The sequence below is a fragment of the Odontesthes bonariensis genome, chromosome 18 (assembly GCF_027942865.1).
Source record: "Odontesthes bonariensis isolate fOdoBon6 chromosome 18, fOdoBon6.hap1, whole genome shotgun sequence".
Lineage (NCBI taxonomy): Eukaryota > Metazoa > Chordata > Actinopteri > Atheriniformes > Atherinopsidae > Odontesthes > Odontesthes bonariensis.
In genome coordinates, this window is record NC_134523.1 from 26,223,482 (window position 1) to 26,248,217 (window position 24,736).

The following is a 24,736-nucleotide window of genomic DNA, read 5'->3' on the forward strand; positions in this document are numbered from 1 at the left end:
GACACGCAGGAGGTGGATGAGTGGTCTTTTCTGTTTTGAGAGATGATGAAAAGTTTGGACTTCTGTCTTACTTTGCCTTTACTGGACATGTTATCATTACTGGACATTGGACAATGATAACAGCTGCACAACCTTCCACTGTTGTATAAAACCTGTTACAACATCTGCTTGTCCTTTGGTTAAACCTTCACTGTGAACACTTCAGCTGCTCATTCTGTGAATGACCTTTAATGTGATTATTGTTTCTAAGTACATAGTGTTTTCATTCAGTTTACTCATATTCTTTGAAGCCCGGTTATTATTTCATTAAATGCATTAGACGCCAAAACGGACCTTTTATTTTGAAAGTGCCTCTGTTCGAAAACATACTGAGTCGGTGTGAATTGTGAAAGTGCCTGGGTGCCGTCTGGTACAATATAAGATCAATATTGACACATACGGTTCCTTTTGTGGCAATGTGGATGAAACAATATGTCATTTATTTTGGGATTGCACCTACTCTCATGTCTTTTGGATTGACCAAAATAATTTCATAAACAACTAAATTTACAAACTGAATATCCAGCATGTTTTATTTGGTCTGACGTAAAATGAGGAAAGAAATCCAGGAAATTTTATATATCAACCCTCTATTAATATTTGCTGGATTTCATATTCATTGTACTAAATTTACAGAGTCCTGCCTCCAAACTTTATTGTATTTAAAGCACTCTTTTCATCCTTTTTAGGATCTTTGAAAAATTTTATAAATTCTGAAGCCAGCAAAACAAGAAGGTTATGTGAAGAATATAATTTAATTTGAATCCTATACCTAGAGCTCTTTTATTTCATTTATTTATTTTTCTTTCGCTTATTTTATTTATGGATCTCTAGTTTAAAATTGTGATCGCGAAAACAATAATAATGTCGCCTCTCTTGACGTCACACTCCCGCGCCACTAAGACTTGTTTTGCTAGCATAAATGCTAATCGACATTAGCTGAGCTCCTGGTTGTTCTGTGGTCAATTCACAAGTGTTAATTAATCTAAAAAGAATCTGAATCTAATCTAAAAGAAACGTACTTGTGTGCCTTATGTTGTCTTTGATAATAAGTGTGTTAAAGCTGCTTATTTGTTATAAAAATAATAGTTAAAAACTATGGCATACAGCTCTTTATCAGAGATTTAAAATGGGTTATGAAAACGTGATTTTCATGATTGCAATAGCTAAAGAATACATGATTTTAGTTTGTATAAAAAGAGGGATAGAAATGTTTTTTGCTTGTTTTCCTTTTTTAGCTCTTACTGTGAGTTCATGAGTGAATATGGTTCACTAAAATAAAACGCTATGAACCAGCAGTCAAGGCCTATGACCATCATCAGACAAAATCTACTGCTCATTGTAAGTAAAACCGATTTGTTCATTTCTTTGATCATGTGATGAGTGTGTTCATGTAAAAGTACCCAGTCTCCACGCACAGTCCAGTTTATATCTGGTTTATTGATTCGCAGTAACAAGATTAAACAAACTTAACATCAGCAGTTTACTTTGATGCGAACAAGCTGCAGGAAACTGAAACTTCTTAAGCCAACATCTGAATGATCCTCAGATATTTAAACGTTTAAAAGCTGCAAAAGTAATGAGAAGAATAAGAAGATGTCATCATGTCTGCTACTGGCATGGCACAGCTGGAGGAGGGCTGAAAAAAGCTTTCAACCAGAAGGTTGGTAGTTGGATCCACATGTTAAAGTGACCCCAAAGCAGGACCTGAACCCCAGCTGCCCCTGATATGTTCATTGGTGTGTGAGTGTGGAGAAAAACAGAGCTGCATACTGTATGTAGAGCGCATATATATGATAAGAAGCACTAAATGAGCGTTTATGAATGATAAAACACATTTAAAGCTCTTTGTAGAACCTAGTCAAGGTTAGAAAGGTGACATATACTGAAAATACTTTTGAAACTGGCCTAACGATGGGTATCAATATGTGTTTTAACTTTAGTTTTTTAGCACAATGATTTATTTTATTCTTTTTATTCTGTACTATTTTGCAGCAGACATTCGATCCTGTTGTATTGTACTGATGCTTTCAGTGCTCTGAGAAAACAAATCTGAATCAAAACATTATTCCCAGCAGAGTATTTTGCTTTTTTTTAATATTTGGAACTTTAAATGTCTGTACTGAGATTATTTGAAAGACTTCACACACATGAACTCCTACCAGATCCTGCTTCTTTCTCACAAATACTTTTGTGAGGCACATCGCAGAATTTATCAAACCAACACTTCAGGTTATCAGCTCCTGCTCGGTTCCCCATCCTCACACAGTCCTGTCCATCAGGACTTTCTGCACTGTTGTCGGGCTGGCCAGGAGCCCAAAACGTTAACTTAACACATGAAGAACAAAGAGCAGGTTGAATAGAAACGGGTGACTTTGATTCTGGAAATGGACTAAAATGTTTTCACAACAATCGAACCATGTGTCCAGAGGTGAGCGGTCCACCCACAACCATCTGCCTTCTTCCTCTGAGTCTGTCAGTCCGATCCAGAACCTGTCCTCATTTTCCTCCATTTTGTCTCTTACTCTAATCTCCAGGAATCTCTGAACAAGGAAAGTTGATGGAAGTGACTCTGTGAGACTTTTCTCTGCTGAGATGAAGAAACATACGTGATAAAATGAGACCTGCTCCTCCCTGCTGTTTATCTTCACCAGGTCCTTTACGTCGACATTCATCTCTGCTCTTTATCCTGGAATCTTTCATGGTGCTGAAATAATAGCACTTTCCTCCATGTCGCTCCCAGACTGCCTCAGCAGTCAGAGTTGAAAATCATTCAAAGAAAGAAAAAGGTTAAATCAGAAGTTAGTTCAAGTTTATTTAAAGGGGATAGAGAATCCAAATCATCTTTTTCACGTTTTTGGTGTTAGTTCTGAGTCTCCCCGCTCTGGGGAGTACACACGAAGTGCCAGCAAGTGTCAGAACCTCTGTTTCAAGTACTCCCCCTTTTTTTGAATTGCCGCCAGAAAATGGGCCAATCCGTGTTTGAGCATTAAGTGACGTATCTTTTGGCGCAATCGCCACCCCACACCCAAATCCACAGCCACCCCCTTTCAGACACGCCCCTTCAAAATGAATTATTTATAATGTTGTGCCCACCCATTCCCACCTGGAAGAGGAGCAATGGCGAGAAACAGAAACAGGTGTGCCTTCCAAGGCTGTGAAAGCGGACTACGATCGTTACATATTCTTCCCCCGGAAAGCAATGTTCGCGATCAATGGCTTTTATTTATATTTAACAGCATCCCCAGTACATACAACCGCCGACTTTTCCTTTGCTCTGCGCATTTCACGGAGGAAAGTTTCACAAACCTTGCACGATTCCGAGCAGGCTTCAGTCAGAATTTAATGCTCAGTAGAGGGTCAGTTCCGACTTTGCAACAAAGTCAACCCCAGCAATCAGTACAGCCTGTAAGTATCACATTTTATTTTGTTTTAAATGTGTGTTGTGCCATATTCCTGTTGTAAGAATTGCACGTTAGCTCTGGCTTGTTCATCTAAAGGGAATGAGCTAACCCCTTAGCAGCTAGCTATTTGCACTATTATGCAGGCGGTAAGTAAGGCTACCTTTACACGGAAACGATCTGAAACCAAAACGCAAAAGTGGCGTTTCGTTTTCACTTTTAAATCCGCATTTAGACGAGCGTTTTAGGGTGAAAATCTGCCTGCATACGGAAACGCAAAAGTGTGTGACGTTCCATATTTATCGATGCAGTAAACACGCCAGATGGCTCCCACCACTGTGAAGTCCTCCCAGGTCTCACCCATAGCTGTCTAGGTCGCCTGCTCTCTCTATGAACTTCAAGAATTTCGAGAACGTAGTTCATATTTTTGGTCTGTTCTTTACTACTCTCGCTCATCATTGCTGTTAACTGATGAAATGACTCTTGAACGTCAATTACCACGAGTTGAAAGTCCGCAGGGACGGACATGTTGATAGCCTACTGATGTGTTTCCCACGGTTTTCTGGCGCTTTTTTATGCTTGTCACGTCATTTCTATGTGACGAGAGACGCGGTTTTGCATTTTCATCTTTTACACGGTGGTGCGACAGTGGAGCGTTTTCAAGAATTCCACTCTGGAGGGCGGTTTCACTTTTTTGCGTTTTCATGCCCCCAAAACGCCGTTACCATCTAAACGATATATAGTGCATCCGCAAAAAGGTTTTGCGTTTTTAACCCGTTTTCGTTTCCGTGTAAAGTGCCCCTAAGCCTGCAAAGGCCAGCTTGCTTGTTTCAATGCATAACCTTTGGAGGTCACAGTAACCAAAGTAAAACAAAACAAATTAAGCCAAACTAAAATGTATTACTACACAATAGGAGGGGGCTTAGAGAAGCCATACGTTCTCGACTAAGTAACCTCGTAGCAGGTGGTTCAACGCTAAACTAGCAAAGATTCCGTATCAAACGTCTCTGTAGGAAGTTGAAGAAACGCACGGACGTGCCAACAACCATGTAGCAGCTACTTTAGTTGGTGACCACTTAGTTGGTGTGTTGGTGACTATCTGTCGGATCGTTTTTAATTATCATTATTATTTTGTGACTGGACTTTATGTCACAACCAGCCTCTGGCTGACTTCATGTTTGTGGGCGAGGAACAAGATTATCACTCAACAGCAATGTTGAAACAGAAACGTGATCTGTTAAATAAGTTAGTGAAGATTGCTGTCGTCTCGTTTTCAGAGTGCTGCGACGTATCCCTGGAATAGAAGGGATGCCTCAACCCAGACGGATTCGCTGGAAACATGTTTCATCCCGAACACAAAGGTAGCACGATGAACAGCAAAGCCTTTGAAATAATATAGATTTATTTTTGTATTTATTTTGCCTTGAGTATGAGTAAAGCATCATTAATAGTACAGTAATATAGCAACATGCTAATATTGCATAAATTACAGTACAAATATACAAAAACATATACCCTACCATTCAGAAACGTCTAACTGGAGTCGTAGCACTGGTTGTGGTTCTTCTTCTTCTTCTTCTTCTTCTTCCTCCTCCTCCTACTCCTGCTCCTCCTCCACTGATTCTGGCTCGTACATATAGGGCTGGATCCGCGAATGGGCCATGACTATTTTATATACCTTAATATTATTTTATCGTATCTTATATTATAGGATATCTAATTATTGGTAATTGCCAGTAACAGTCAACCTTACCACCAGGGAAAGTTAGCGGATACAGTAGGAGTACTTTCTTTTCAGTGAGAGCAAGGGCAGCCAATCAAGCAACGGCAACCGAATAGCGCCAACACCTACCTGCATTTCATAATGAGGTTGCCAGATAAGCTCCGAAACGACGCCAATAAGGGCAAACGACGCATTCTAAACCCAGCATAGTAACATAGCTGTTTCAGAGAGCCTTTTAGGGAGGTTCTGAGCCATTACAGACCCAACCAATTTATTTTGGGCTACATATCACATCACAGAACAAGGATTAATGCCCCATTCAACCTATCTCAGCTACTTTGGAGAAGAAAAGAAGCCTCCAGAAAACTGTTAGTACATTTCTGGAGCTGGAACAAAAAGCTGACATCACAGTTCATGAAGCGGACATCTAACCTCGTTGTGTTTGACACGCAGGACGCCGGAAACATCGGCTCATCCGTTGCCGAATCCAACAACGCACCGGCGCTCGTCATTTCCGACGCGGACGTTAAATGCTGCAGCTGCAGCAAAGACCTGCTGGAAGGCTGCCCGCTTTACCAGCTGCCCAGCTCCAAGGAGGTTTTCTGCTCCGAGGCGTGCGTCTCTGAAAGGGATCCCCACAAGAAATGTCACAACTGCTTTCAGTAAGCCCAGCATCTTTACAGGCTTCTTTTCTTTATTCAACTGACTACATTTGCCTTCTCCGTGGGGACAATTTGCAGATGTACGAAATCTTAAGGTTTGAAAGCTTGTTTTAGATGCCTTTCACCATGCAGAGTAATATATAGAAATATGAACTATGAATATGTTTCCCTTAACCCTCCTGTTGTCTTGCGGGTCAAAAGTGACCCACGACCATGTTTAGCTGTAGAAAAAACACCTTAAACTATCTTTTTCCAACTTGAAATCTTATGACTTTTCCTAAAGGGACCCCATCATTAGAAAAAGTCATACTTTATTTTTGTTTATGCTTCCATGTGGGCTTTACACCACTAGGGTACAAAGATTGTCTTATGGGTCATTTTTGACCCGTGAATTATAAAAACATTTAAACACCAGAAAAAAGTTCTTTTTTTTTTCCCCTTTCAATATAATTAATTCAGAAGTAATTACTTGACATTTATATAATAGCAATAATAAACCTTTATTATGTGAAAGAAAACTGAGAAAACAAGAAAACTGTTGGTCCAACTGACAGTTGGTTTGTGGTAAAAAAAAAAAAAAAAAAAGTGTAATCCTGAAAACTGGTGATTGTCTTTTTGTATTGTGTAACAAAAAATACATGATAAAAAATGTATTGAATTGAGTTGAATAGATAAATAACAGGTGGTTTCATCATACAAAATAGATTTTGGATAAATTGAGCTCTTTTCCAAAACGCGATAAACGTCAAATTAAAAAAAAAATGACTTTGTCACGTCATCCTGCTGCATACCGAGCCTACTCACTGCTCCATAAATGTTTCTAACCAAATTGCTACAAATCCCTGTTTAAACTGTACCGAAAGGTGTCATTTTACTCGTTTCGAATCACAGTGTGACATATCCTCTCAGCCAATCAGAGTGTTCGGTGAGCATTCCAGTCATGGCGGCGCACTGAGGATTGAGGTAAATCTTGTTGGTGTAAAAGAAATACATCGGACAAATGGATGTTTTGAATGTGGTTAACACTTTTGAAGCTGTTAAGCCCACACCAGGTGGAAGACGACGGGGTTTAAACAAAGACAATCATGAACGCCAACAAACTTAAGAAAATGCGCTACTCAGGTGGAGGACGAATTCCCGCCATTGGATGTACACACACCTCAGCTAAATGCTTTTGCCAAGCAGAGAGATTGACACCCGGTGACCTTGTCATGAATTTTCAGAAGTTTCATGACAAACCTAATAAAGTGGAACAGGACGGGGCACTTCTTCACCTGATGTCAGTATCTGAGGTAAAACGACAGCGTCAGAACGACGAAAACCGACAGAAGGAGAGGAATGTCACCGTAAAATACAGCCTGCTGTGTGATGAGCACCCCAACAAAGTGCCAGTTTGCAAGGCCACATTCCTGTCAGTTTTGGGTGAGTACAGTTTTCCTTTTTGGAATAGTTGAAATCCGTTTCGTATGCGATTTTCCTTTGTAGTTACACTGACGGGTGCGCACAGGTGCGTAGCACCGGTATAAAATTTACAGCTGGTGCGCAGTACCGATAAGACAATAGGTTTAATGCGGCCCAAAAACCCACATTTGAAAAAAGTAAGGTCTGCTATTTAAGTAGAAAACACATACAACCACACAATGCCAATTGAGACAAGTGTCCTCGTATGAAGAAACACCCAAAATAATCATGCAGTGACATAGATCTGTAGTGTACATGTTTATTTTGTTTGTTTATTGCTTGTTTGCGGGTGGGGGTGGGGGTTTGGAGCACCGGTAAGAAACAAAAACTACTTTCACCCCTGTACACAACCCTTTATTTGTGTAGTGGATGGCTGAAGCCATTTCTAGAAAAAACTTTGCTAACTGTGTGTAAGCTCAGGGGTGGAAGTTTTCATGTCTTACTGGTGCTACCTCAACCCATGTGTGTGTGTGTGTGTGTGTGTGTGTGTGTGTGTGTGTGTGTGTGTGCGCGCGCACATGCATGCATGCATGCGTGTGTGTGTGTCTCAAAAAAACTCAAAGGTTGCGAGACAATGCTCTAGACTACTTGGCTAAAACTAGGCTACTTGGAACATCAAGATGAGTGTTTTAAGTTGATTGTGTGCTGGGCTATGTTTATAGTGTGTGTAAAGATTGTGTATATATTTTGGTTTTACGTTGAAGTCGATCAAGTAAATTAATGAAGTTAATTCATTAATTTACCCTCAGGAATCAGCAAAGACCGGGCCTCCCGGGTTGCCCGTTATTATGCTGAGACTGCAGAGGCTCGTCCGGAGAGAAGAGGTGGTGCGAGAAACATCGATGGGAACGGCAATAGAACACAACTGATCATAAATCACATCAAGACCTTCACATGCAGGGCCAGCCACTATGGGCGGAGGGGAGCACCTGGGCGCAGGTATCTGCCAACTGACCTGAGAGTGCGCAAGATGCGCAAGCTCTTTGAGGCTGTAAACCACGCACACACAAGCTACTCCCTCTACTACTCTGTTTTTGCCAATAATTTCAATCTTGGCTTCAGCCACCCAGCAACAGATGCATGTTCTGATTGTGCCAAATACAAATTCAGAATCAAAGATCCGAATATGACCGAAGCAGAGAGGCAGATAGAATCTGCATCATTCATCTTGCGTTGTCGTAGAGCTCGTGTTTTCTATGATCTACTAGGCAGAGTTGCGAATGATTCTGTATCCGTCTGCTTTGATATGATGCAGAACCTGATCCTTCCAAAAACTCCAATAGGGCAGGCCTACTACTTTCGTCAGCTGTATCTCTACCTATTTGGTGTTATTAGACACCATGGAGAGAATAGTCACCAGCCAAAGGAGGATGTCCATCTGAATGTGTGGCAGGAAAATCAGAGTCCCAAGGACAGCAATATGATTGCATCTGCATTGAATGACTGCTTCACAGTTCGCCTTGCCAGTCAAATTCGCCGATCCAAGGGGCTTCGGCTCTTCAGTGACTCGTGCTATGGACAAAACAAAAATATGACCATGGTCTCCATGCTCATGGAGCTAAGGCAAACCTTCCCCAACCTTTGCATCGAGCACACATTTCCAGTCAGAGGGCACAGCTATCTCCCTGCAGACAGAGTTTTTGGCAGGATTGAGCAGAAACTCAGAAGGATCGACACAATTCTCCTGCCACAAGAATACCATGCCTTCCTGCAGCAGTTTGGAAATGTGTACGTTTACGGCACAGACCGGAAGGCTTTTGATTACAAGTCGGCTACAAAAGAGTGCGTGAAGGCGCAGAGAAGCTTCAAGATCAGTGAAGCACGCATGCTGGATTTGAGTACCAACAAGGTTTGCATGAAGGTGGCATACAATGGGGAGTACTGCTTCCACAGTGTGCTGAAACGGGGCAAACGGTGGGCTGACCTGAAACCTGCCATTCTTGCAAGCCAAACCACAGTGAAGGAAGCAAAGAAGACAGATGTGGTTGCACTCCTGAAAGCAATAGGTGTGTCTGAGGCAGTGAGCGCTTTTTATAGTGCTGCACTATCTGATGTGAATGAAAACGCTCACCAGAGTGACGAAGACCCAGAATAAATTCCTACAATGTAGTGAATGAATGTAATGCAGTATTAAATTTCATCTGTCTTGTTTTCTTACAAAGGTTATACACTTCAAGCAACGTTGCAACTTTTACAGGTTCAGTACTTTTGAATGGACTATTTAATGTATTATCAATGTTGATATTGTTATTTCATTACTTTTCATAATATTTAAGGTGACATTAATGGTTTCGCACTGAATATTGCACTAATTGGCCATTTGTATGTGTGTTATTTTTTACTGTGTCTCTTGTGGACAATCTTAATGAACTGTTTGTGTGTGCATGTGCGTGTGTGTGTTAGCATGCTTTAGTTTAGTAAATGTAATGGAGTATTACATTTAATCGGTTAGAAGGGGGGTAACTATGGGGGGTAGCTACCGAATATTGAATGTTTTTTTTTATCAATGTTAATATAATTTAATTACTTGTTATAGTATTTAAGATGGCACGTTCAATGTTTTGCACTGAAGATTCCACTAATTGACCATTTGTGTTATTTTTTTACGGTGGATAATCTTAAAACGTTAGATTTCAACATAAATTAATTTTCATTACTTCATTATTTACAAAACTTGATTTTATTACACGCTGTACAATGTGAGCTCATGATATTGTATGTTATCTTGTTTTAAAAACGGACTGAAAAAAATGAATGGTTTTATAAAATTTTGAGCAAAGAACACATGGTGGATATGTAGTGGAGAGTGGATATATAGCATTTTGAAAAGAAATATAATAAACTTTGGATTTATAATCATTAACATTCTAGTTTGATTTGTCAATTATTGCTGATGGTGTTCAGACTGACCCAAAAATGATTTTTAACTATATACTTGCAAAATATGTTGGTCTGGGTAAATAATTGTTCTTTATCTCAAAACAATCACAATGGATATATAGCGTTTTGGAAAAGAGCTCTTCGATTTAAAATTCAATTAAGTTGCTTTATTTTGGGGCTTTGGTAGGGCGGGTCATTTTTGACCCGTAGGACAAAGAGGAGTAAACAGAATGTTAAGAGTGCACAAGGGTTAAGATCAGAGGACTTTGCTGAGCTTCTGACCCATCCTGTGGAAAACAAACAGCCAACCTGGTTGTGGGTTTAATTCCTCCCTCTCTTCCCCTCTTCAGGTCAATAACGCGGCCTCAAAACATCATTCTGGCTCCGGTGGATGATTCAGGAACTAAGAGGGAGCTGTGCAGCCATGCGTGCCTCTCTTCTGTCGAAACCAAGAGGAAGATGGCTGCCGCGAAGCTGCTGCACGACGTGTGCAAAATATGCGCCAAACCCGGCCTGGTGAGGAAACTGGAAACTTGGCTGCGTGCTTTTTATGTGTTGGGTGATATCTTAAGATTTAGGGCCAGTTTATCTGTAGAGCTCAACTCAAAGTGCTTTACAGCTTCATAAAATCACAAGAAGGCAAATAAAATCATCTGCTGAGTGCAGATGAAACACTTTCAGGTGTCATATGCACAGCTAAATAGAACTGTTTTCAGCCTGGATTTAAACATCATCAGAGCTGAGGCCTGTCTCACATCTTCTGGAAGGCTGTTCCAGATGTTAGGAGCATAAAACTGAAACGCAGCCTCACCTTGTTTAGTCCTGACTCTGAGCACCAGCAGGAGTCCCCTCCCTGAGGTTCTCAGAGCCCGAGTTGGTTCATGTGGCTCTAACATATCAGAGATGTACTTTGGTGCTTGACCATGAAGAGACTTGTACACAAGCAGAGCTGTTTTAAAGTCTATTCTCTGAGCGACAGGAAGCCAGTGCAGAGACCTGAGCACTGGACTAATATGGTCGTATTTCCTGGTTCTGGTCAGGACTCGAGCAGCAGCGTTCTGGATGTACTGCAGCTGTCTTACAGCCCGTTTAGAGCCCAGTGAGCAGGCCGTTACAGTAGTCTAACCTGCTGGAGACAAACGCATGGATCAGTCTCTCTAAGTCTGGTTTAGACACTATTCCTTTGATTCTGGCAATGTTTTTTAGATGATAAAAAGCTGCTGATGTTACAGATTTAATGTGGCTGTTAAAGTTCAGGTCTGAGTCCAATATTACCCCGAGATTTCTAACCTGATATTGAGGTTTCAGAGAGAGCGTCTCAAGGTGACTTATGACACTTTCTCTTTGTTTCTGTGGGCCACAGATGATGATCTCAGTTTTCTCTGAGTTTATCTAACATTTAAAAGGCTAGATTGGACAAAAAATGTGTATTTGTTGCTTTCTTTTTGACAAATTCTGCAAAAACACTTCAGAATATGTAGCTTAGCATAAAAAAAGTAGATTCTGGAAGACGTTTACCAAACGGCTCCTCAGCGACAGGTCGGGGGGATCAAACAGGTGGAAACCAGATGGGTTCTGGAGCCAACAGCTAAACAAAACGAAACAAAACCTTATTATCAAAGCCTTTGTAAAAAGGAAAATGACAGTTTTAAAATCATTATTAGTCTGTTGAACCAACTCAATGACTTTTTAGCTCTTAAATGGGCCAAAAAAATTGAATATAAAGAAATGCTGTCAGTTTCAGTCCATGAAACGGTACCAGGACTGCAGCCAACGAGCTAAAAAATGGTCCATTACAGACTTAGGCTGATTTATCTGTGCATCCCTTTTTAAACCAATGAAATCACTGCACACACACACATATTTACCACAATTTTTGCCCATCTATCACAATCAATCTCTCCACCAAAGGTCCCTCTGCCAAATCATCTTTAACTGCTCATAGTCAGTTGCGAGAGAAGAAATAGCCATTTTATGAAATTGTGAGGCTTTTCGTTTTCTAAGTAGAAGTTTCATATAATCGCTCATCATATTATCAGTAATATTTTATGGCTTCGAGGTAATGCAACTCCTCATTTGCAAAAACTTCCTAAAGTTATCTTTTCCCACCAAATCAAATTTCTGCAACAGCTCATCATATGGCAAAAACACTCCGTCTCTAATGGTGCTTAAACCTCTGACGTGCCACTGGTTTCTTCCCAATGCATACATCAGGATTCTCCCACAATGATGAATATCTTTGTAGAGTATGTGTAAGTTTAAACATTGTATGTACTTTACTCCAGACATCCCTTGAATGTAGACGTATTGGATTTGTTTCATCCTCTGCAGCCTGCCTGTATCTTGCTATTTTAGCCATTTCAAAAGCTGAATAATACAATCTAAGATCTGGCAGGCCCAGCCCTCCTTTCTCTTTATGAGCACATAACTTTCTCAATTTGATTCGTGGTCTTTTCCCAGCCCATAGGAAACATTTTATAATATCATCCAGTTGTCTAAAGATGGTAGATGGTGTATTAATTGGTAACATCATTGCCACATAACTGAATTGTGGGACAATTATCATTTTCATAACATTGATTTTTTTTTTCTCCCCACAATGTCAATTTTAGTTTCCCCCACTTATCAAGGTTTATTTTCATCTTTTGAAGTAAAGGATTAAAGTTTAGTGCCACTATTTCATCTATATCCTCATGAAGTTTGATGCTAAGATACTTCATTCCCTGTCGTATCCATCTAAAATTTAACTTCTCCACCATGAAGCTCAGTTTTGAAATATATCTGAACACCTGTGGAGAAGCGGCTCAACCATAAAGACTCGATTTATTTACAGAATTTGTATTCTCAATGAAAAAAACATCTTAATTTCTATTGAAACTGCTTTCTTCATAAAGAGTTACTGGAACTCGAGCATGTATTTCAGTCTGAAGGGAAAAGTTTGACTTTTTACTGTTTTACTGGTTTGTAATACCACGAATAAACTTTTCTCTGAGCTTTAGATGCACAGACCATACAGTCAGAAAACTTCAGTTTGGAGGTTAACCTGCTCTCTTCTCGTCCTCAGTGCATCTTTAAAGTGATCGTGGACGGCGAAGGCCACGGACTCTGCAGCAGAGCCTGTTTAAGCCGGTACCAGGAGGTCCGCGGGTTTCCCAGCTGTGACGTCTGCGGCACCATCTGCCCCGACAACCGCCTCGTGGTGAACGTGGGGGACGGCAGTAAGACCATCTGCGGGGACAAATGTCTGGTGCAGTTCAAAGAGGTGCAGAAATAAAAGCTCCCGATCGTCTCTGGATCGTTGGTTTCTGGCTGCAGGCAGCATGAATCAGCAGCTTTGGATCAGTTTCCATGAACCGTTCATCATTTCTGCCAGAAGGCACGCGGGAGCAGGGTTAAGCACCAGTTTACATCTGATTTAAACTGCAGCATATCAGATGTGATGGCTTATTCATCCACAGCAATTTATCCACGTTTAAAAATATTTATTCATTGCCATCAAATGAAAACATGCTAATAATTTAGCCTAAATGTTAGCTTGAATTGGTAAACTTACTATTTTTATCTTTAATTTTATCCAATAAAGTGTCTGTTTGAGGAAGGTTAGTTTGATCTTATTTAAGTCGGCTTAAGAGAACTAAATAAATAAATGGATTATTAGTTTTTTTTTAAGAGGTAAATTATGTTTGAAACAGGATTAGTTTTGCCCCTAAGTAGTCCAACTTCCCCCGACTGTTATAGTTTAACGTTTCCTTCTTTGTCAACAGAACATTTTCGTATTGTATCGTACAAACGATACAGAACAGTCTAATAAATTTAAATAAATTAAATGAAATCTAATAAAGTCAGACCCTGGTCTGAGTCCTTCATGCGGCTCGTCCATTTATTACATTTTAAGACATCATTAGCACATCATTAGCCCATCCAGTGACCGATGCGGCCTGCATCAGAGGGACTAATGTCCCGAAGAAGAGAAGCGTCCTCTAAGACAAATAACCAGGGAATTAAGGGGATTTTACACCTCCGGGTACCTTCAACCTGGGTGTTAATTCTCAAATCTTATGGCTTTCCCTTAATATGTGCATTTAAGGCCCTTTAAGTCATTTTTTTATAATGAGAAGCTGTTTTTTTTTTTTTTTTTTCATTGAAGCTTTCTGATGATATAAAACACTGGTTTTCAAAGTGGGGGGCGCTAGGGGGGCCTCAGAATATTGGAGGGAAGATGAGGAAAAAAATGCAAAAATAAAATCTGATTTTTTTTTTAAACATCAAAAATAGTCACATTTTTTAATCAGTATTGTAAAATACAATTTATAATAATATATCATATCGAAATGTTATTTGCCATTCTTGTCTTTCTGATTGGCTGCCAGTCAAAACATCGTAGAACTGGCGGTTTGCGCCTGTTCTCAAGCTGCTCTGCTCCTCAAGCTAGCGTGTAGGTAGCTTAGCCAAAATGGACGGCCTAAGAACTGGCCAACTAAAATCAGAAAGTATGAGGCAGCAGACATTAAGTTTGGCTTTACAGCGTCCTCTGTCTGCCTCTCAAATGAGTGTTTAAAACCTTCGAAACTTCAGCGTCACTAGATGCAAAAACATCTGGGAGACTTCTTCAGACGTAAAGAAGAGCATTTAGTCAGGCAGTCTGCTGCATTCACACAACGAGCTTCTGTCTGTGAATAAAAGAAAGAAAATACCTTCTAAAAGTTGATGTTTCTTTACATTTGTAGCATTGTCAGTGGCTTGCAAAGGGGGTCCCCTACCAGAAGCTAATACTGTTCGGGGGGCTTTGGCATGGAAAAGTTTGGGAACCCCTGATCTAAACTGATACAAAACATCCTGAAGTTTGTTAAGAAGTTTCCATTTAACTTCCGACTCATTTCTAACCCTCGGTTTGTTTTCAAATCACAGTAAAGGTCAAAAATAAGAGCTGCGTGTCTGTATGAGATTCAGTTCACCGCTGATTAACTCATGTTGGTTTCCAAAGCATCAACAGCTGCCTGATGAGCATCTAAAGAGCTGATCTGGTGCCTGTTCTTAATCTGTTTTTGCAGAAAGTGGAGGCACATCAGCTCTGCCCGACGTGCCGCACGTCCCATCGGATGTCAGACATGGCTGAGAGTCGAAGCATCGAGGGCCCGTTGGACTTCTTCTGCAGCCACAGATGTCTGACGGCGCACAGAGCCCAGGCCTTCGCTGCGTCGGGTGTGTGTTCGTTTGTTTGATGTTGACCTGGATTATAGGTTGAATTTTCTAAAAGACTGATTTTTTTTTTTTTAACCGTGTTTTAGAAGAGAAGAGCCGCCCTTCATGTGAGGAGGATGACTTTAAAGATGTTAAACCACTGCTCCCGAGTCTGGAATGTGTGAGTATCGTCTGTAATCGCATCTTGGTAACTTCAGTCACTTCTGATCAGAGCATGAACATCTGTAGGGATGAATGGGATGCTCGGTGTAGCTGGTTTTATGCCTGATTAATAGAAACTGAGTGTTGAGTCAACGAGGATGATTAAAAGCTGTCTCTGGGCTCTCTGTTATAAAGCAAATAATCACCGGCGTTTTCACTCTTCTTCCAGATAAAGATAAAGGAGGAGCCGATCGATGAGGAGTACGCTAAGTGTGTCCCAGCCGCCGTACCCCAACAGCACCCCAAGGATGAGCCCAATGTGCCAAAGGTAGAACACACAACATGTGCTTTAGAAATTCATTTTAAATAACACGTTTCATATTTTAATTAGGGATCCGATCCGATATTTGTATCGGTACCGATATATATCTGTGACAATTGGCCGATCTTTTTTTTTTTTTTTTCCTCGTTCTTTCCAGCATTATGGCAGCAGAATTGTAATCTGAATAACACATTTGCTTTGCCAAGGGAAGCTTCAGCCTGAGCTTGAGAAATCTGCTTGAGCAGGTCACTGACACTCAGTGGGGTCACATGGCACTGAAAGGATCGGATTATTGGCTAAATTACAATCAGACTGAGTTATTAAGTGCATGTAGACACCTTAATCTGACAAGAAATTTGATCGGATCGGACCCCGAGATAACTTGGTTGAAAGTCAAATTAAACCTGCTTGTAGACGCTGAAGCACGTGGTGAATTAGACTTTGCGTTCTGCGCATGCTCCAGATGTTTTCCCGGGGTCGTGACCCGGAAGTCAAAGGAAACGATATTCCTGTTGTTGTTGTTGCCGTCAGAAACAAACAAACAACGCGATGGAGAATGCTCCGTTGGGCATCGAGTTTGTGCAACAAGCAGCTCATCACAGACCAAATGTAGAGGGACGTAGCTTCATCTTGCTCTGTGTTCTCCATCTTTCTCCAATGCCTGAGTTTGTTGTTGTTGTTGTTGGTGGTGAAGAGGTCAACAGGAAGTGGCTCTATTAGCAACAGTTGGAATGGGTACAGCGCCACCTATCATACCGGGGTATGACACGCTTTGTGCCTCTGATGCCATTCATACACCGCCATATATCCAAGGAGAATTACCCTTGCTCAACTTATTCTTGTTGTAATTCAGCCAATAATCTGATCCTTTCAGAGCCATGTGACCCCACTGAGTGTCAGTATGTGTGTGACTTAAGCCTCAACACAGCAAAATCTTGCTTTCTGCGCCCCCTAGTGGTGAAAAAACTTGTCAAGTTGGGACTACCTCTGATTTTTAGTTTTTTTTTAGTTTTTACCAAGCAAGAGAAAATGTACCGTATTGTTTTTTTTTTTCTCAATTTCAGCTCCTTTATTACATAATATTTTGTTTTACATTGAATTTTGAATCCCTAATTGCCCGGACTGAACCAGTTACACTTGTTATATTTTTATGGTTAAGATTGTTTTACTGGTGCACAATTGTTAAATAAATAAGTAATTCAGTACATTTATATCTGTTTTTTGTTTTTTAAGAAATAGGAAAGAAATGTTTAAGTCAAGTCTGATGTTGCCTCAAAGTCTGATCCCAGTCTTTTCCACACAATCAAATTTACCGTTTGTTACCTGTTTTTCTGTATCAGTATCGGATCGGCCGATACTAAACCTCAGATATCGTTGCATCCCTAATTTTAATTCAGAGCGCTTTTCAGTTACAGATGAAATATTTTAATGTGAGAAAATACATAACTACTGATGATACTGATGCTCAGCTGTGGTCTGCAGAACTTTGTCTTATGCAGTCTTAAGAGATCATACAGAATATTACTTTATTATCAAAGTTTGTTACTGAAAACGGAAAGAAAAATGTTTTAAAAGTGAAGTTTAGTGTCCCACAAGCTAACTGAATGTCTCTAAGAAAGAAAAAAAGCTACAAACTAAACTGAAGAACAACAGGAACACAACAGAATCTAATGCTGAGGAAGGAAGACTCAAACAAAATACCAGAACTTAAACAGGAACTGAACCAAACCACAACACAGAGATCAAAGCACGGCACTAAGAGTCAGCAAAGCAGAGCAAAGAGGAACTAAGAAACCAAAAGACAGAAAAAGAACAAAACCCACAGATCACGACAGGAGCGTGAGACATTATTTATTATTTTCACACAAGCCGACCGACGGAAATGAAAGTGTTCTGTAGTCAAAGCGAAAGGCGGTTCAGCAAAAATTAGTGTGGTTTTGACCAGGCGGTGTATTTGATGTGTGTGGTGCCTTTGACTGAAATAATATCTCTTTAGGCCGCTATGATTAAACATTCTTCAGAAAGCCCAGACATCCCCCTCCAGCTCCTCCTGGGGGATCCCGAGTCGTTCCCAGGCCAGATGGGATATATAATCCCTCCAGAGAGTTCTGGTTCTGACCCGGGGCCTCCTCCCAGGAGGCATCCTAACAGATGAACCACCTCAGCTGACTCCTTTCAATAGCCGCATTCCCACTGTAGCAACCTTCTGCAGTTCCTAGAACCTTTTCAGGAACGGGGCTGTTTTTTCCCGCATTCGGACATACAGGAACTCGGGACCATCGCCCTCAGTTCCTGGAACCATTTCAGCTCCTTCTCCTCAGCTGGGTCTGTTCTGGTTTCCATAGGAACACATCTGACGGAGGTGTTTGGTGGTTGGTAGCTCCGCCCCTTGTCATGTTGTCAGGCTGAAATGTTTCCTCATACGACACAGACACAACCTTGGCATGTTTAATAAGTTAAACTGACACGTTGTCCCCTTTGTCTGCGGCGCTCTGCTCTCCTTCCTTCATGAAACCAAGAAGTATGGCCTGCGCTCCATCCTTCGTCTCCTGACTCTCTCTGTGAGCTCTTCCAGCCTCCAAGTTAGACGCCCGATGTGATCGTCCATGATTAATATCACCATCATGCAGACCATGAACACGGTGGCTTCCCCGCTCTCCATGTTAGCTTCTTGGTGGTGTTTTTTTCTTCTCTCCTTACTTTTTTCGCGGGTTTTGTTTTGTTCTGTTTTATTGTTGAATGTGGCGCTAAAGTAACACGTCGCTGTCGCAGACGGTTGAGTCCCATCAGTCTCCATCAAGCAAACTGAAACAGTTCCCCTGGGGAAGGGCAGCTATCAGAACGGAATTCAAGGAGGACCGTTCTTTGAACTGCTCTGTACGAAAGCGGCTTATGTGGAAGAGCAGCGGCTCCACTCCGGATGGTGTAGCTCCTCCCCCTATCTCTAAGGCTCTCCAACTCACCATCACTGAGAACCAGATCCAGAGATACTGAAGCTCCTTCCCCTGAGGCAGAGACTCCTCCCCGACCCGGAGGGAGAACTCCACCTTCTTCAGGTTCAGACCCGCGGCCTCAGATCTGGAGGAGCTAACTTCCATCCCGGCTGCTTCACACTCAGCTGAATCGCTCCAGAGCAGCTGAAGGTCACGGCCTAAAGAAGCCAACAGAACCACATCATCTGCAAACAGCAGAGATGGAACCCTGAGGTTCCCAAACCAGACGCCCTCCTCCCCCCGACTACACCTCCAGATCCTGTCCATGAAACCACAAACAGGATCTGTGACCAGGAGCAGCCCTGATGGAGTCCAACAGGCTCCGTAAACCAGCTCCACTTGGTACCAAGAATGTGGGGAGGCTGAGTGTGATCCACCTGTACTTTAACAATAAGATAAAAAGTCTCTGAAACAAATACAGTGTAAATAAGCAAAGATATTATTCTTTGAACATAAAATATAAACAGATATTGTTGGTGCCGCTCAGCCGAAACTGTAAACATTTAAAATGTATTCTTGTGATCTGTTGTCATCAGGAGGATCTGAAGATCGACTCCGTCTTCTCTCTGATGGAGGACACAAAACCCACGGAGCCCACCTTCACCCAAATGGATCTACCTACGTCCTGCTCCACCTGCAAGGAGGTTCTGATGGACGGGAAGACGGTTTACCAGAGGAAAGGCCACCCGGACATATTCTGCTCCACCTCATGCCTGCTGAAATTCTACCAGATGAGATCCATGAAGAAGACGTGTCACTTCTGCCTGCAGTGAGTCGTGATGTCGTCACTTTGTCTGCAAAAAGACCAAAAATCTGCTCCAGTTCTTCAGATATCTTCCACTGTTGTTTTCTCACATCTCAAACTTACCCCACACATATTGAACTGTTACTTTTATGCATGTTTTACTTTATGTGACAGAAAAATTCCATGTTCGCCATCCGGTGTGTCGGCTAACGATCGGCTAACGTTGGTGGAGAGTGCAGAATCCCTAAAACTGCAGCAGCATATTGCAAAATGTTTATATTTATGTTTCTATATGACATATGTTATATGTTCTATATGTTATTTTATCCAAAAATTCTGCTTAATTCCCATAAATTCCCAAACTAAAGTCCCCCTGGAAAGTTTTTGGAGATTTATCGTGAACTTCCCCCCTATGTTGGCGGCTCTTTATTAAGCAACTTCTTGGTAATTGCTTTCTTACAAATCATCATCAAATCAAATTTATTTGTATAGCACATTTCATGTACAAAACAATTCAAAGTGCTTCACATAAAATAAAAGCATTGCAGCAGGGAGTGGAAGAAGCATTAAAAATACATAAAAGAATATAAAAAGAAACAAATAAAACAATTTAAATGAATTTAAAAACAAGCAACAGTCCAGATAAGTTCAAAGATATCGTGCAGATTTCATGCATAGACACATGAGAACAGAAATGTTTTTAACCTGGATTTAAAAATGTCTACATTTTTAACTACATTACAAACCACAGGTTGGTATTACAGTATAAGGAAGTACTCGACCCAAACATTTAGGTCAGATGCTTCCCTTTCCCGCTTAGTTTTAACGTGTGTAGTAGACGAGGTTTTAAACAGGAAAATCTTCTTAAAATAAGAGTTTCTTCTGAGATTTTCATGAATCCATAAAAACAATTTGAATTAAACCCATTTCAGTTCCTTCATCAATTCTTATATTTTCGTCAAAGTTGCAAACTCGTGAAGAAATCTTGTTTTTCTAAATCATGAGCTTCCAAAAGATACTGCACTGGAAAAAATGCCCCTCCAAAAATAAGTAAGAAAAACAACAAATACAAGACGTTTTTGCTTGAAATAAGCAAAAAGAAAATGCCAATGGAACTAGTGAAAATCAGCTTGTCAAGATTTCTTGAAATAAGATGTGATATTTATTACAGAACTTTAACATCAATTATCACAGTTATGCAGACGATACACAACTTTATGTGTCTCTGTCACCGGACGACTGCAGCCCAGCAGACGTACTGTGTCAGTGTCTGGAGGAAGTAAACACCTGGATGAGAGAGAATTTTCTACAATTAAATGAAGACCAAACTGAGATAATTCTGTTTGGTAGCAAAGAGAAGAGGGTCAGCGTTGGTAAATATCTTGAGACTCGGGACCTTACAATCACTGACCAAGTTGGTAACCTCGGAGTGTTGATAGACTCAGATCTGACTTTCAGCAGCCACATCAAAGCTGTCACCAAGGCAGCTTTTTACCATCTCAGAAACATCAACAGAATCAAAGGTTTCCTCTCCTAAACAGACCAGGAGAAACTCATCCATGCATTCATCTCCAGCAGACTCCATCACTGTAAAGAGCATTAAACATCTGCAGCTCATCCAGAACGCTGCTGCTGGAGTTTTAACCCGGACTAAGAGATCTGAACACATCACAGCAGCTTTAAAATCTTTACTCTGGCTTCCAGTCAGTCACAGAATAGATGTTAAAAGCCTGCTGATGGTTTACATCTGTGATATGTTCAGAGAATATAAAGCCAGCAGAGCTCTTAGATCCAAGGACTCAGGTCAGCTGGTCCAGTCCAGAGTCCAGACTAAACATGGAGAAGCAGCATTTAGCTGTTATGTAATCTTTAACTGATCCGTTCACGTCCTCTCAGGGTGATGACGCAGCCTCAGGTCGTCCTCCAGGCCCCTGTGGACAATGAGGGTACAATGGAAGACTTCTGCAGCCAGACCTGCTTGTCCTCCTTCAACTACAAGAGAAACATGTCCACGAAGATGCCCATCGATCCCGTTGCATCGCATTCACAGTGCAGCGTGTGCAGCAGATACTGCATCGTAAGCGCCGCAGCAGCAGTTTCACAGACACATCGTCATTAGGGCTGGGTAAAAAAATCGATTCAATCGATTTCATTTTAAATTTTGCAAAAGCGATTTGTAGGGCATGAGATCGTTTTTTTTTTAAAAATTTAATTTAATTTAATTTATTTTTTTTTTTCTTCCCATGAAGTTAACCCCAGTAGTCTCGTGCGTGATGCAACAGTGGCGCATTTACGTCCACTTGTCATTCAAGCGCACAAGCAGGTAAAACTCCGCTCAGCAGATGATATTGTCACTGCAAAAAGGAGCTGCCGAACACCAGATCATGTCAATGAGCTCCTTTTCCTGCACAAGAATCTCACAATTACCAAGTGAGAAAAAAGTCACAATAACAGGACTTGACTTTAGATCGTTTAAGTTTACTTTTAGTTTTGTTACCATTATTATTATTATCATTTTTGCACATTAAGAAACAATGCCTTAATGCAATTTGCAGTGATGGAATGTTGTAGTTCAAGTACACTTTCACTTGCAATTCCTTTAGAATTTTAAAATGGCACTTTTGAGACAGTTGTGTTCACAGCTGAAGTTTAAACTGTCCAATTCACAAGTTTGCACTTAAAACCTGTTGTTTATGGTGAAAATAATAGATAAAATAAACTACATTCGTATTTTGTAAAATGGTCTTCGGCCGGAAAAGGGTGGAATGCTCTCTCCGGGTCGGGAATGAGATCCTTCCCCAAGTGGAGGAGTTCAAGTATCTCGGGGTCTTGTTCACGAGAGAGGGACGAATGGAGCAGGAGATTGACAGACGGATCGGTGCGGCGTCTGCAGTGATGCGGCGTCTGCAGTGATGCGGCGTCTGCAGTGATGCGGGCTCTGCACCGGCCCGTCGTGGTGAAGAAGGAGCTGAGCCAGAAGGCGAAGCTCTCGATTTACCGGTCAATCTATGTTCCTACCCTCACCTATGGTCACGAGCTGTGGGTGGTGACCGAAAGAACGAGATCGCGAATACAAGCGGCCGAAATGAGTTTCCTCCGCAGGGTGTCTGGGCTCTCCCTTAGAGATAGGGTGAGAAGCTCGGTCATCCGGGAGGGGCTCGGAGTAGAACCGCTGCTCCTCCGCATCGAGAGGAGTCAGATGAGGTGGCTCGGGCATCTGGTGAGAATGCCTCCTGGACGCCTCCCTGGTGAGGTGTTCCGGGCCCGTCCCACTGGGAGGAGGTCCCGGGGAAGACCCAGGACACGTTGGAGAGACTATGTTTCTCGGCTGGCCTGGGAACGCCTCGGGGTCCCCCCAGAAGAGCTGGAGGAAGTGGCCGGGGACAGGGACATCTGGGTCTCTCTGCTCAAGCTGCTGCCCCCGCGACCCGATCCCCGGAGCAGCGGAAGATAATGGATGGATGGATGGATTTTGTAAAACAGTTGAGCCATTTTCATTATTTAAGAGCAGATTGAATTGAATCGAATCGAATTGAATCGTGATTAATCGATTCAGGACCTTATGAATCGAAATCGAATCGATTTAGATACCCAGCCCTAATCGTCATAAAAGCGTGATCCAGATTAACTGAAACGAGCCTCTGTCCTCCCGTAGAGCAAGCACGAAGTCATTCTGCAGGGCGTCGTCCACAAGCTCTGCAGCGACCCCTGTTTTCATCGTTTCTGCAAAATGAACGAGCTGTCGGTCTGTGAGAACTGCCGCTCCTGCTGCGACGGACGGCTCGAGATCATGATGGAGGGCGGCAACAAAACGCTGTGCAGCGAGGAGTGTCTGACCCAACTCAAGCAGGTGCGTGTTGAAGGTGGAAACGATGACTTCCAGCTTTCTGTGGAGCTCTCAAACTTATTTTCTTTAGAACAACACGGAACTATTTAAGGGATTTTTCTTTTAAAAACTCTTTATTTATAGTACAAAACATTGAACAATTACACATTCAAGGTCCGGGGGTGGTCAGTATTTTTGAAAGTCAGAATATCTTACACAACACGTTAAAACAGTTTCACTCATTGGGCCATTTCTGCCATCGTTTTTCACCCAGATCTTTTTGGAGTCGGATTGAGTCAGTCATTTGCTCCAGGACATGCAGTTGTTTTACAATGGCTGTGTTCGAAACCGCATACTACATACTGCATACTCATTGATCAGACAGTATGCAGAGCGTTTACCCACAATGCATTTCGCTCCTGCCCGAGCTGAAATCAGCCGGCCTGAAGCTGATTTCTCTTAAGCTCTCAACTCTGTAAACTTTAGCAACATTTGAAACATTTTCAGGCGAGAAAGTAGTCGTTTAGATCCCCAACGTGTTGAAAACCTGACAAAATACCGGCTATTTACAATTTTGTTCCCACGAATTCGGCGCTACTAAAGCTAGCCGCAGTAAGCAACGCACTTCCGGTTATTTTCACAAAATAATCTAATAATATCATAGGGAAAGTCATTACGATACAATTGGTGCTTTTGTTTTGAAAACAGGAAGTGAAGCTACCCTCGTTGTAGCTAGCTTGAAACTGCCGTTTTGATAGGAAATGACAATCGGCGACGTCACGTTACGTTGCATCTTGGGTAGTTTGAGTATGAGTAGTAACCTCATGATGCATACCCAACATTTCGGAGAATCTTGTATGCATTCGGGAAAAAAGTCAGTAGGAGTAGTAGGAGAAGTATGCGGTATCGAACACAGCCCAGGAGTTGGTGGAGGATGACTGTGTTTCCCAGGCTTTCAGCCACATGTTCAGCTCTTTTTCCCAACTCTGTTTCACATAGTCTGTTTTGTCCTTATTTAATGAGGTGATGCCGTGGTGTAACTTGCTTATAAAGGGCGGTTTATGGTCGGAAACCAGGTCGTCTGCGTGTGTGTCGCAGTTAACGCAGACATGCCCCCCCCTTACGCAGACACTCTTGTGCACCTCCCCAAAATTGTAACTCACCGCAGACAGCGCCGCAGATATCGTCGCAGGGAGGAGAGAAAGGAGCCCTCTGATTGGTCAACTCTACATCCGCTCTACACTATGCGTATTTCCGGTTTGCTAACCGGCTAATGGTGACGCTAACCGTGCTAACCGTGACGATTCTTTCGCCTCTCTGCCAGCTCCAGTAGTAGCAATA

General features: G+C 41.8%; 1 protein-coding gene across 3 annotated transcripts in view; it reads left to right on the plus strand.

Moving 5' to 3' along the window:
* The first annotated feature begins 958 nt into the window (after window positions 1-958).
* LOC142367085 (zinc finger MYM-type protein 4-like) overlaps window positions 959-24,736 on the plus strand; it is a 43,791-nt gene continuing 20,013 nt past the window's right edge. The window contains exons 1-12 of one of the 3 annotated variants that reach the window (XM_075448997.1): window positions 959-1,380; window positions 2,577-3,447; window positions 4,718-4,801; window positions 5,617-5,825; window positions 10,517-10,682; window positions 13,231-13,428; window positions 15,218-15,368; window positions 15,455-15,528; window positions 15,739-15,837; window positions 19,361-19,593; window positions 21,466-21,646; window positions 23,225-23,419. In XM_075448997.1, the coding sequence (XP_075305112.1) occupies window positions 3,160-3,447; window positions 4,718-4,801; window positions 5,617-5,825; window positions 10,517-10,682; window positions 13,231-13,428; window positions 15,218-15,368; window positions 15,455-15,528; window positions 15,739-15,837; window positions 19,361-19,593; window positions 21,466-21,646; window positions 23,225-23,419 (1,878 nt within the window). In that variant the 5' untranslated portion in view covers window positions 959-1,380; window positions 2,577-3,159. Of the gene's footprint in view, window positions 1,381-2,576; window positions 3,448-4,717; window positions 4,802-5,616; window positions 5,826-7,048; window positions 7,248-8,035; window positions 8,226-10,516; window positions 10,683-13,230; window positions 13,429-15,217; window positions 15,369-15,454; window positions 15,529-15,738; window positions 15,838-19,360; window positions 19,594-21,465; window positions 21,647-23,224; window positions 23,420-24,736 lie in introns of those variants that run through there. The other 2 variants (XM_075448999.1, XM_075448998.1) reach the window with 2 other exon arrangements.